General features: G+C 36.7%; 2 protein-coding genes across 11 annotated transcripts in view; one reads left to right on the top strand and one right to left on the bottom strand.

Moving 5' to 3' along the window:
- SMARCAD1 (SNF2 related chromatin remodeling ATPase with DExD box 1) overlaps nucleotides 1-6,250 on the top strand; it is a 79,369-nt gene extending 73,119 nt beyond the window's left edge. For all 8 annotated transcript variants that reach the window (XM_070505358.1, XM_014838690.3, XM_070505359.1 and 5 more), the window contains 2 exons: nucleotides 436-545; nucleotides 4,907-6,250. In XM_070505358.1, the coding sequence (XP_070361459.1) occupies nucleotides 436-545; nucleotides 4,907-4,968 (172 nt within the window). In that variant the 3' untranslated portion in view covers nucleotides 4,969-6,250. The remainder of the gene's footprint in view (nucleotides 1-435; nucleotides 546-4,906) is intronic.
- Nucleotides 6,251-7,562: 1,312 nt separating this feature from the next.
- Nucleotides 7,563-13,463, bottom strand: part of HPGDS (hematopoietic prostaglandin D synthase) — a 29,213-nt gene continuing 23,312 nt past the window's right edge. For all 3 annotated transcript variants that reach the window (XM_014838697.3, XM_044766330.2, XM_070505361.1), the window contains 2 exons: nucleotides 11,206-11,304; nucleotides 7,563-8,384 (listed from right to left, as the gene is read on the bottom strand). In XM_014838697.3, coding sequence (XP_014694183.1) covers nucleotides 8,220-8,384; nucleotides 11,206-11,304 — 264 coding nt within the window. In that variant the 3' untranslated portion in view covers nucleotides 7,563-8,219. The remainder of the gene's footprint in view (nucleotides 8,385-11,205; nucleotides 11,305-13,463) is intronic.

The following is a 13,463-nucleotide window of genomic DNA, read 5'->3' as shown; positions in this document are numbered from 1 at the left end:
GACCATAAAGGGGTAAAACTATTATAATTCAACTCTCCTTTCACATGTATAGAGTAGACAGTCAATGTTTTCTTTGTGGAACATTGTACTGTATTTCCAAAAGACATTGATATATTCATTTATGAACCAAATATTTATCGGCACCTTATCAGGAATCTGATAAGCAAAGCATTTTCCTTTTTAAAATCGGATACCTAGTTGAACCCAGAATTGTTTGTTGTAATATAGGTTTACTAATAATTTTTACTAGGAAAAGATGTTTAAAAGTGACATGCTCAGAAAACGTAGTTTGAATAAAATGAGAATTTATGGATATATTTGTTACACAATTTTCAAATTAGTCTTATTGAACTCTAAAATGATTTATACAGTTTATATGTAATCCAAATAGTTTTATATTAAGTAACCAATGGACATATCTTGTATTTTCCTTAGAGAAGTACTAGTTATAAAATTAATAAGCCAAGGGACGATCGAAGAATCCATGCTAAAAATTAACCAACAGAAATTGAAACTAGAACAAGATATGACCACAGTAGACGAAGGTAAGTTGTTTATAAGCAGAAATTTAAATATTTATTTATATGAAAAGGCGTCAAATTAGCAGTAGCAAGGGGATAGCAAAGATGGTCTGAGCCCTTAACTGGCGTACAGTTTAGGGGTGGCCTGGGAGAAGACAAGCATGCTCATTTCAGAAGTCCTGCAGTAACCAAGGTCATTTTGCCAGAATTGATATAAACACTTTGATTTTGGAAAATTCTGTCTCTTCCATTCCTTATCTCTGACACCAGAACATCCTGGGAATAAATTAAAATTGGATCTATAATTTTATCCACAGTTTTATGATTTACTTAATACATAATTAATATTTGTGAATCCGGAGATTTAAAATACATGGCATGATATTAACTTATTATCTAAAATTTACATTAATTTCATTTTGAATAGCAAATATTTATTACACGAGTGCAATAAAATGCATTTTTTCAAAAATTTGTTAATTTCAGATTGAAGTGGTTAGGTACCAGAGGGAACCCTCAAATAAGAAAACCTCCACTCCACCTTTTTGAAAAGAATAATTTTTGAAGTTTAAGATTTTTATTTATATTTATATTTTATTTTTATTAAGATTTTATTTATTTATTTGTATATACATTTGAAAAGAGAATGCGTTCATGTAGTTCAAAATTCAAATGATACAAAAGGGCACACCAAAGCCACCTTCCTGCCCTGTCACCAGCTTCCCTTTCATGAACGTGACACATTAGGGTTTTTAGTGCATGACCACTTATTTTATGCAGATATAAGTAAATAAGTGTATAGGTTATTTTTCCCTCTTACACAAGTTAGCATGCAATCTTCTGCATCTTGCTTTTCTTATTTAATGTTAAATTTAATTGGAAACAAGCAATTATATCAGTATTCTGATAAATAAGGATATTCCTATTACTGATAATGGTTCATTTCCACTCAGCAAACTTCCATTGAATATTTACTATGTCCCAGTATCTTGTTAGGCACTCTGTACTATAAAGAGATCAATTCATTTTCATCTGTCATCAGAGAGGAAGACAGATGATGAAATTAGTACGTGGCCTTCCTGTATAGCCTTTGTTTTGGGGTGCTGTGCCAGCTTGGGGAGGTGGCCATTACAGAAAGTTTGAGTAAGAAGCAACTGAGTTAGACCTTTAAGGGTGAGGATGAGTAGGTAGATCATAACTTAAACAATTAACAGCAGTTTCTAGGCTTTGTGTGGAGATGGCAACTTGTAATTTCAGGTTATTCAGCCAAAGCAATATAGTGAACTCGCAAGGCAAGTTCCACTAGGCAACATGTTTTCCTGATTATTTTGTTTAGGGAACCGTTTCAAATTTAGTAAAGCAATTAAATACCTAGGTTAAATTCTCTTTTAGCAATGCTAGCAAACATCCAGATATATAAATTTTATCCTAACAGTAAGTTTTTAAATAGAACCATCATAGTTACTTAATTTGGGGACTCAGCTGTTTGACTGTTGGACAGACTCCAAACTGTCTTGCACTGTCTTTAAGTATCTTTAACTATAGGTCATTTCTCATGGGCTAGTTTTTCCCCAGAAAGATGCTCTCCCCTCTCTTCGGAAGTGAGGACGGTGAGAGAGGTGCATAAGCCTACTGGCTGCGTTCTTATAGCTGAGGGACGTGGGGGAGAGGAGGTAGTTGCCATATTCACATGGGTAGCTTTCCTGATCCAGTACAGCTTCGCTGTCCTCTGATATCCCCGTGTCCAGCATTCCTGTGGTTCACATTTTCCAAAAAGTCAGGCTTTGCACATCTGGGGTAAATGGCTGCTCTGCGGGGCAGGCTTTAGGAGTCGCGCCTCTTTAACCTGCTTTTTAGCTCCATGTGTCCCCCACCTTTCAGAAGCACCCATGGCCTCCATGTCCTGAGCTTCAGTGGGGAGGGGATTCTGAGTATAAAGGAGCCTTCTTGCATTTCTCAGCTGCAGGCACCTAAGTTTTTGCTTTGCCTCTTCTACTAAAGTCAGTTTCCATTGTTCCATCTTGTTTTCATCTTCCAAATTTCTTGACCGCTTTCTCTCTCCACTGTTGTCTTTTTCTTCTGTTCTTGCTCAACAAGTGTGTGTTAAAACAGCAACTTACTTCAGCTCTGCTCTCAGGCCATTGGCTTTAAAATGTGTAGTTGGGAAGAATTTCCCCCCAGTTACCACTCTTCCCTTCTGCAGGAAATTTTCCTCCTTTGTCTTGTTAAAGCTATTTATATATATATCAGTTTTTCCCAGTAAGTGTTTTATTTGGTAGACTAAGGATACAGAAATGCCTTTTATTTATTTAATCTCTTAACTATAGTGATTTTGTCTTTAGCTTTGCCCCTGGTTTCATTTAAATAATTTGACACCAACCTGGTGGGAGTCACGGATACCTTCCTTTGATGTCTCACAGTGCAGTCCTCTCCTCTGAACAGAGGGCATACCTGTCATTGAGCATGTATGTGCTTTATGTTAACAATCTGTATGACCGCCTTTCCATCAACCTGTGAGAGATTAGAGACCACGGTTCCTCTCAGATATGCTTGTCAGATTTTTTTTTCTAGAGCTTGTCTTAGTGCTTCTCAAAGTGCAGTCTCTTGACCAGTGGCAGCAGCAGTACCACCTGGGACACTGCCAATTTGATATGCAAATTCCCAAGCCCATCTCCGACCCTGCTCAGTCAGAAACTGGGGATGGGACTCAGTCATCTGGTCGGTGTTTCTGATGCCTGCTAGTCAGAAACTGCTGCTTTGGAATAAGGTTGTGGGTTGGGTGTGAAGCGGGTGTTTTTGATGTTCCTTACTGGGATTACATTAATCAATTTTCTACCTTTTAAAACTTTTTTATTGTGGAAATTTTCATGCAAAAATGTTGAAAGCATATCGTGGATGAAAGTATAATGATCTAACAGTTGTAACATTTCAAGATGTTTACTTCATCTACCTTTTTTTCCCAATGAACCGTTTCGAAGTCAGTTGTAGACATGACACTTCATTCTGAATATTTCAGCATATTCCTCTAAGTTGCCACAATACCATTATTACATCCAAGAAAATTGTCAGTAATTTCAAATATTATCATATATTATCCATATCCAGATTTTTTCCAATTATCCTCTTAATGTTTTTTATAGCTTTTTTTTAAAAAACAGGATCCAGTGAGAGTTCACACATTACATTGTATTGTACTGTATCTGTAGTATCTTTAGATTTAGAAGAGTGCCCTCACTGTTTCCTTCTTTTCTCCTCTCCCTGCCCTCCTCAGTAATAATGGATTTTGGAGAGTCTTATTGTCTTGTCGATTTGTCTGCTTGTTGTCTTATTGTGTTCTGGATTTGTCCAGTTATTTACTCATGGTGTCAGTTAATTTAGGACAAGTTTCGCTTTAGATCTCATGGGCAGTTTTCAAGTCTGTGGATGAGCTTGGAGGCAAGGACGTCAGTGAGTTCCCTGAGAGTTCGTGCAGGAGTTTGTGTCCTGTACATACGTTTCTTCACTGCCAGGAGAAGAGCACGTAAAAGGACTCTCATAATTTTAGATTATAACTGAGGGGTGTGACAGAGAGGGAGAAAAGGAATTAGTTTTGCTGCTTTTTAGCCACATCTAATTTATAATATTATTCATGGCTATGAATGTACAAATATTTATGAATTGTCACCTATGCCATTATTATTGTAAACTAATACATCAGTTCAATTAAAAGCAATCTAAGTGATTAATTGACTTAAGGCTGACTACATTTTGTGCCACCTTGACACAGGATGTTTTCCACATCTTAGAATATCCTGAGTAATTCCTGGATAAATGTCTGGATACTGGGGCCCCATTTAATTGAAATATGGGGCAGACATTGGGAAAAGGCAATTTACAGTGGGTGCTTTAATCCTCGACTGGTGCACTGTACTCACAATATTGTGTAGACGTGCGGTTAAGTTCTAAGTCAGGATGTGTCTTTGGACTGAAAATAAGGGTGTAGATGAAATGATTTCTGTTCAGTTAGGATTTGAAAGCTTTACTGTCTTTGTTTTCACTATTCAGTTTGTTACATAAATGTTTTTGTTTAGGGAACCATATGTGCTATATGAGTAGGATATGATGCAAACTATATCTCTGTGTCTTTATAGATCTATATCTATATCTATATATCTCAAGTCAGAAACAGAAGCTGTCCATTGTGCTGCTGGCACTGCGACCACGAACACAGAGGCAGCACCCCTAATAGACGTAGGGATTTGGGGGGATTTTAACAGGGAGTGGCACCGAAGCACACGGAGCCTGGAAAGATAATTAGGAATTCACCAAAGGTAGAGAAAATTGGAGAGAGGATATATTTCATAAAATATGTTATTAAACTTTTAACTCCACTTTATGACCTGCAGGTGACGAAGGGAGTATGCCCGCAGATATAGCCACGTTACTAAAGACGTCAATGGGCCTGTGAGAGGAATTGTGAGTTCCTAACTGAAGAGGAAATATCAACTTGGTGCACTCAAGGACATTTACATTATGATGACCATGGGGTTTATGAACATTTATAACTTTTTATAATTTCCATATTACATTTCTCATAGTATGGACAACTTTTTTGCCACTAACTGAATTCTCCAGATGCTCACATGTAAAATTTCAAAAAAAGCCACAAATATGTAGTCCTAAAGATGTTGAATAATCATTTTACAAAACAGTTTTCTGAATGGGGATTAGTTGGTGATTGTTTGTAACAAATATGCTAATGCTTTAGAAATGTCAGTATTTTTGTAATTATTTCTACCTCTAAATATATATATATTGTCTTTCACTGGATAACGTGTGTAGATTTTTACATGTGCCTTATTTGACAATGCTTATGTCTTGTTCTTGCTTGTCTCATTTGAAGTTCTTTTTTATTATGTTAGTTTAAAGGATGCAGCTGTATAGATTCTATAGCTTTCATTTTATTGCTATTTGAAGCAGATGTTCACCACTGTCAACAAGAACTCAACCTGAATTTAAAGGTGGCATTCCATGTACTGACACCCCCAGGTCCTCCCGAGTACTTCTGTTCAAACAGGTTTGTTTGGCTAGGCACTAAGTTGTTTTCCAGTGAGTAGTAACTAAAGAAGCCCTTCCCTGGCTCCATGGGTTAACGCCTTCTGTTCATTTCCCGACTGCACTAACTGTGCTTGTTACTCTGCCTATTCTTGTGCATGTTTTCATTGATTTCCTTCTGGCTTTTGCTTCTCTTGAAACCGTTGCCCAGTCACTTCTGCTCCACTTCTCCTTCCTCTCGAAACAGTAGTTTATTCCTGCCACATCTCCACGTGTCAGCAAAATGTTGGTGACATTTTCTAGCCTGGCAGAACATATTAACAGGCTATTTCACTTCAAAGCAGACTGAAAGTGACTTCATGTTAAGGCAGCATTAGGTACTGCATGGAAATAGGTCATTAACTTTAAACTCTTACCAAAATATAGTTTACCAGTTTCCAGAATTTCCAGTACAGGACCTCCTGAAGAGAGAGCCATTGTTCAACTCCAATGCAGTGTGGGTGACAAAGTGAAATTTAGAAGTAAAGTTGTCTACTTGATATTTAACTCTTTATTAAATCTTTCTTTAAATTTTTGCCTGTCAGTCTATATTGCTGTTTTTATTATACATCAGTTTCTTTGTATGACTTGTGAGTTTCATGTGTTTTGTTTTTATTATGTAAATATCATTATAAATAAACTTATTTATAAATGAAGGATTTGTTGATTATTGGAGATTTTAGTTTCATGGCATCCTGACTTGCTGAGGTGCTAAGGGTAATAATCCTTTGAGCTTAGAAGGCTAATGAAGCCCTTGTAGTGCTTCAGATATTGTAGTCTGAAAACTCATGACTCAGTGGACTTCCAATCTTGAAGGTATACTGAACATATTCAATATATTTTAGCGTAATGGGGCTAAAAGGAATCTGCAAATATTATTACTATCTCCTCCTGCCTTGCAGTACCCAAATCACTTAGTCAAATTGTTGGGAATATTACCTTTTGAAATCTCATAATGGATTTCTCATAACTTTTCTGTATTAATGTATCTTCAGTGATAGGCCATTTCTTTTGTTGTTGTTAAATCCACAGTTTTATCTTTAATGAAGTGTAGTTGAGTTCTCCCTGTAATGCTCTATTATGTCTTGGGCTTAATAAAAATATTTGTGATCCTAAGTTGTATTTTCACACCCTTTTTAATAGTTTCTAACCCTCCCTCCCTTTACCCTTACAAAATATAATATTGAGCACAAATGAGATCATATTATGTGCTTAGTATTGTCTGTTTCTCAATAAACTGGAATTTGTTCCTTAGGATGTATTCTCATTAGTCCCTTCATTGGACTGTTGTCAGTAGACGTCATCATCCATTATCAGTAAAGAGAGCGCATGAAGCCATGGCTGTTGGAGTATTTTAATTCTTCCCAAAATGTATGGGTGGTTTTCTGATTATACATGTAATGTGAACTCCATTTCTGCTCTGATTCTTCCGTATTCACACTCTCATGCACTTGCTCACTTGCTCAGCAAGGAGACACTTAATTTGGGTACAGGATGGGGTAATAGAACATGTTGTCTTTCAGTGAAAAAAGATGACCTAAAGGTTATGATGATGCTCTGATTGAAATGAAATGTTTTCTTAGGAAACCTGGTGTACTTGCACTTTATATTTAAATTATGATTTAGGTAGGGGCCGGCCCCACAGTGTAGTGGTTAAGTTCATGCGCTCCACTTCAGCAGCCTGGGGTTCGTGGGTTCAGATCCTGGGTGCAGACCTACACACTATTCATCAAGCCATGCTGTGGTGGCATCCCACATACAGAGGAAGATTGGCAACAGATGTTATCTCAGGATCAATCTTCCTCACCGAAAAATAAGTTATGATTTGTGTAAACAAATGGAAGTGATTCATAATTTAGGTAAGCGTTGTATTTCTAACTTTGACTAAATTCTCTTTTCATTAAAGCTTATCAAAATACATGGAGGAAAATGAACATGCATAAGAGAGAAGAAAAGTTACTACCTTCATTATCCAAAGTATTACTTGAATTTATTTTGTAAAAAAGTTTTTGCTTCAGACTGCATTGACAATGTGATAGAGTACTTTGCCGTGAGATTCACTCATAACCCATTATCATTTATTAATGGCCACTAACGATAAAAAAATGTAATCCAAAGAAGCCAGGTGCTTGGGAAATCACTTTGTTTTTGTGTGTAATCCTTAATAATGAATGAAATAGCTAACATTTTTTCCCCATTTCATAGAACGTTGGGAGGAAAGAAGCCCCTTAAACAAGAGCATCCTTAGCTGGGCTTTCCTTTTCTCCTTTTCTCTGTTCGTCTCCCACACTCTCTCCATTTCATGTTCTCCTTCCTCTACCCTGCCTTCCGAGTATAAAGCCATCTGTTTCCACATGTAACATGACATACTAAGATTCAGACAATCCAATATTAATAGTATGTTTGTAATTATTTCTACCTCTAAATATATGTATATTGTCTTTCACTGGATAACGTGTGTAGATTTTTGCATGTGCCTTATTTGACAATGCTCATGTCTTGTTTTTGCTTGTCTCATTTGAAGTTCTTTTTTATTATGTTAAAGGATGCAGCTGTATAGATTATGTATCTTTCATTTTATTGCTATTTGAAGCAGATGTTCACCAGTGTCAGCAAGAACTCAGCCTAGAGTCTGGTTTGCGGCCTTCGTTGTATCCAGTCAGCGATGGCAGGAATGGCTTGGACTTTCTTCCGTACCGTCACCAGCCTGGGATGGACATCCAACAAGTCAGGTTTAAAGACCAAAAGTGTGGTACTGCAGATTTCCCAGTAGAAATCTGCCCAAGTCACCTAGTTTAAAGGAAACAAAAATTTCGACTTGAACATAAAAGGCATTAACTACTTCATCGAAAAGTAGTTTCTTTTTAATTCAAAATAATCTGTTACTCCAAAAGTAGAATGTGTATATGATAGAAAATTATAGATTACCAGATTCCTAACACCCAGAGGTTACTAATATTAACAACTTGTGGATAAGGTATTTTTCTGTGTGTGTGTATGCATGTATTTTTGCTAAAATGAGATCTTACAGTACATACTGTTGTAACTTGATTCAATCTCTACCTCTCTGTGACAATAAATTTTCATCTTATCTAATAGTCAATATTTTTCCATCTGTTGCAAAAGTGTTCTTTATAGGACAAGGCAGAATCCATTCTAGGACCATACATTTCATCTGCTTATGTCGTTTAACTCTCTTAATTCAGAACAGTACCCTTTTTTTCATGGCTCTGAATTATTGAGTATTCCACATTAGTCATGCAGAATGTCCTGTCTTCAGGATTTATGCAATTATTTCATCTTGTTTACTTTGTTCCTTTATACTGTAGAATATAAAAGAATAGAATGCGGGCCAGCCCAGTGGTGCAGCAGTTAAGTTCGCCCGTTCCGCTTATCGGCGGCCCGGGGTTCCCCGATTCGGATCCCGGGTGCAGTCATGGCACCACTTGGCACACCATGCTGTGGTAGGCGTCCCACATAGAAAGTAGAGAAAGATGGGCACGGATGTTAGCTCAGCACCAGTCTTCCTCGGAAAAAAGAGGAGGACTGGCAGTGGTTAGCTCAGGGCTAATCTTCCTCCAAAAAAAAAAAAGAATAGAATGCAAGTTATCCCTAGAGAGTTCATAGTTTCGAGTTAAATATTTTTGGCTAACACATTATATTGCATCACATCAGAAGACACAATATATGGGTGTCTAACCATGGTGGAGCCTTAAGATTGACCACTATATTAGGGTGATGACAGCCTGGTCCTACCCTTGTACACTTGTTTTCCTTTGTACACTTTTTTTTTTTTATCCTTTGTGACTAGAAACTAATCTGGATGATGTTACTTTGGCTCTGTATGAATATCAATCAAAGAGTGAAGTTTAAATGTGGACTATTCTTAGTTTTCTTTTTGTATGGAATTTAATGATGCCGATTGTTAGTGTTTTATTAACTTGCTTACTAAACACCTGTCAACCAGGAGAGTCTATTGGTGAGAGGGCTCAGATTTCAGTCAACAAATAGTGATGCAGTTCCTCCCTCCCATGTGCTGTGTACAGGTCTAGGTGCTGGCACTGACTGGGGAGCAAGATGTGGCGCAAGCCCCTTCTTTGATGCAGATTTGATTTTAGAAGTAGGAAGACAAACATGGAAACTGATAGGTGTGATGAAGAAGTGCCATGATGAGAGGGACTCTCAGGTGGTCAGCGGGGGACGACTTTCAAGAGATGACATTTAAGCCAAGGCTTGAGTGGTAAAATGGATCCAGACGTGCATTGATCTGGGAATTAAGCATTTCAGGCAGAGGAAACAGCAAGTGTAAAGGCTCTCAGGTGGGAGTGTGACTTGTGTCTGAGGAACAAACCAAACACCAGTGTGTTTGGGACACTGTGAGGAAGGGAGAGAGTTTACAAAGGAATCTTAATAGTAAGCAGAAGAAATAGTTTTGTTTATTTCTAAATTTTCAGAATAATAATTTGGTTCCATAGCATCTTCTAAAAGTAACCAAAGAAGTTTGGTTTGGTTTAGGGGTTTGTATGTGTGTGTGTTTGGTTGTGGTGGTGGTGATTGTCATAAACTCACGGATTCACTCATTTTGATTTGTTTCGATCCACTGCAGTTAATATTCTTACTGAAGCGCTTTTGATACAACCCCAATTGTCTTTGATCATTTATTTGCTTCTGATATGACACCTATTCCCAGCTCATCTTTTACATTTCCCATTCCAAATGGAGAATGAGCCATTTCTCCAAGAAGCCCTGCTTCCTTTTAGTATTTAGAGACCAGATTCCAGGTCCTAGGGGTGCCCAGGACAACTGGGTTGGTCACTGTTTGAAGAAAAAGAGATAAAAACTGCTTTTTTCTTTATCCTAAGGTAAAGAACATCCTGAGTTTAGATTGTTAGTTCTGGTTCACATTCAGGAATAGGATGTTTGCTTAATCTCACTGATCTTACGTCTCCATCTAATTTCTCCCACACTGAGGATTCTGGTTCTCAATGACATCCACATAATTTCTTACTGCTTTACCCCACAATATAGACATTATAATATTAGGGGAAAAAAGATACCACTCTACCCAATACCACCAACAATAGTTACTCAAAATGGTATATGATTTTTATTTTTTGTCCCGAGAGAATATCTATAAAGAGACATATAGTGAAGTTACTGTGTTTTACAAATGATGATATTTCTTAAAACGGTCCTTCATTAATAGAGTACAGGGTCCTTCTCTACGTGCTCTGTGCGTCCATTTGTCACAGGCTCATTTGTCTCACTTTGCTTTTGCTTTGCATTGATAGCTTTTTAAAATGTTTTTTGTTGTTATATAATTATATAAAATATTTTAGTTCATGGTTCCAAAGGTAAGTTCATCAAAAAAGGTTTATTCAAAGATGTTTAGCTTTTTATCCCTGCTCTCTAACCTATTCCCTCCCCATGGTAACATTTTTTTCTCAAGAAGTTTTTATAAGTTTTTGTTTTATCCTATTTTGTATATATATACAGAGATATATATAATATACACATACTTCCTATATGTTATATGTTGTATATATATTATTATATATACTTACAAACATATGTATTTGCATGCATTTTTTAAGATGTAAAACATACTCACAGAGTTACCAATCAACCACTCTTTTTCCCCTAAATATGTGTCCAAATCTTGCAGAAGATGAGGTGCATCATAGGTAAGTAGCTCATTAATCGTCTGATCCTAGGAGAGGCAGAAAAAAGATCACTTTAAGGTTAATGGGAATAAAAATAAATAATAGGATTTGAAGAGGAAGTAGGTTTTTCCCTCTTTCTCCTCCCACATGAATTCAGAAAGGAAGGTAAGAAGCTATGTGTTGTTGGCTGTTTTTTGTTTCAAATGTATGACACTATAGAGATTCAGGTCTGATTCTCTAAAGGTCTTAGTCACCCCTGTATTACTCATGGATTAAAAAATAAATACTTTTGTCACCAGTTCTTAAAATTTTTTTGTATTTAATGACTAAATATTTCACCCATAAAATCTTTTCATGATTTTCATCTTAATTTTTGTTAATGAAAATGATTCCATTATGTTTTTACATTTGTAAAATTCTTCTTTTTCTTAGCCCCGCTCCCTTTAAAGTTTAATAATATAACTGAAGGCAAAGAAATTAATTCTATGTTGTAAGGCTAGATTCCTCCAGTTTGGCAGTCTTTCGTTTCACCATTGCACTTAATGGAAGTAACCCATAACGAACCATCATGCGCTCAGGTCTTTATGAATGTTCTGTCTTTGGTTTGACATTGTGCCTTAGTATGAGATTTGTCTGCCTTGAATATAATCTACAAACCCCATCATCTAGATGCCCCCTTTTGATATATTTGAAGGTAATATTGAAAACCAAATAATATCTTTACAAAAGAAAAATTAACAGATCTATCCATTTTTTTTAAATTGTGTTACTCTTTGAATCTCCGAAGACCAAGTAATTTATTCATTCTCTCTTTCTTGGTAAGAAGTATTTATATATGAAAATTTTGGCTGGTTTGTATTCTGAAGATGAAATGTAAGCCAAACTCAAAAATGTTATAAAATACATATATATATCATTTAGTAATATTCATAAATGACCTGTAACACAATCCAGCCTTTATTAAGGTAGGTCACATAGTGGATAATGACCTCACCAATTTGCTGATTAACTTCCTGTTGTTATTACGACTTAGGTAATGTAGATAATTGTAATATCGTGCCTTACATTTGTAGAGTACAGTTTGGAAAAGCATCATTACTTAATTACGTACATTTGCCAGATTTTACAAACTGAAGCCTAGAGAGCTTGTCATTATTTTGACTTTATATTCTTTCCACTGTTCTAAACCACCTTTTGTACATACAGTTTTCTCTCCATGGTTAATACGTTCGTTTTAAATAAAACAGTGTGAGTTCTTCTGCCCCTTACACAGAATTTGTGAGCCGAGAGGCAATGAGCCCAGAGCCGAGTGGCACATCCCACAGCTCAGCTCTGCTCAGCGTCAGTGGGAAAGGTCACGGCCCACGTGGCTGTCCTGGAACAGCTAGAAACAGGAGGGAGTTGAGCAGAGCAGGCTGTAACTGCTAGACAGCTCTCCAATGACTGCTGTGTGCTCACCTGGGTGATTGCGTCACTTTTTGAATGTGCATTTCCACAACTGAGGTTGCACTGGTGCTTGTGTACATGCAGTGCCAAATAAAAATCTGGTCTCTGTGCTGCTGACTTTAGCCCAGAGTCTCTTTACATGTTTGGTGGATCGTCTCAGACTCGTGAAATGTAAAGTACTAAACAGCATAATCATCTGTATTTGAGTCATAGTAAAGAATACTCACCAAAATATCATAAAGAAGATGAAATTTGATTCTTCTTCCTTTTTGCAAATGTGTACTTTTTAAAATGCATTTCCTGATAAATTTTAGCCATTCTTATACCTGGTGGACTCAGAAATTTCCTACTTCCTCCCCCAGAGAGTTATAAGGAGGTTTTTTTCACCCTGAGAAGTCATTGCTATCATATTGCATCAAATGGCTTTTAGAAGCATTAGGGAGGGTTGTATATTTCTCCGAAGCATTATTTTTAAATCGACACTACCAAAATCATGTAGTATTGGAAATGGGCCCCTAACATTCCTCCAGTCCTGCTCATCCTCCACCCTGCCCCCTGTTCTTAGAGGAGGAAGCGGAAACAGATACACTGAATAACCAAAGAAACACCAGTGTTAAGTTCAAGGATTATCAGGGTGACCAATGTTCAGAGACATATTTTGCCTTTAAAAGATTGGAAATGGAAGTTTCTAGTAATCAGTACAGAAACATTTATAATTGTGTATTTGATAGACTTTTGAAGCCCATATAATAAGAGGCCC

This window comes from Equus asinus, chromosome 3, assembly GCF_041296235.1.
Source record: "Equus asinus isolate D_3611 breed Donkey chromosome 3, EquAss-T2T_v2, whole genome shotgun sequence".
Lineage (NCBI taxonomy): Eukaryota > Metazoa > Chordata > Mammalia > Perissodactyla > Equidae > Equus > Equus asinus.
Note: the sequence above shows the minus strand (reverse complement) of the source record. Positions and strands in the feature narration are given on the sequence as shown.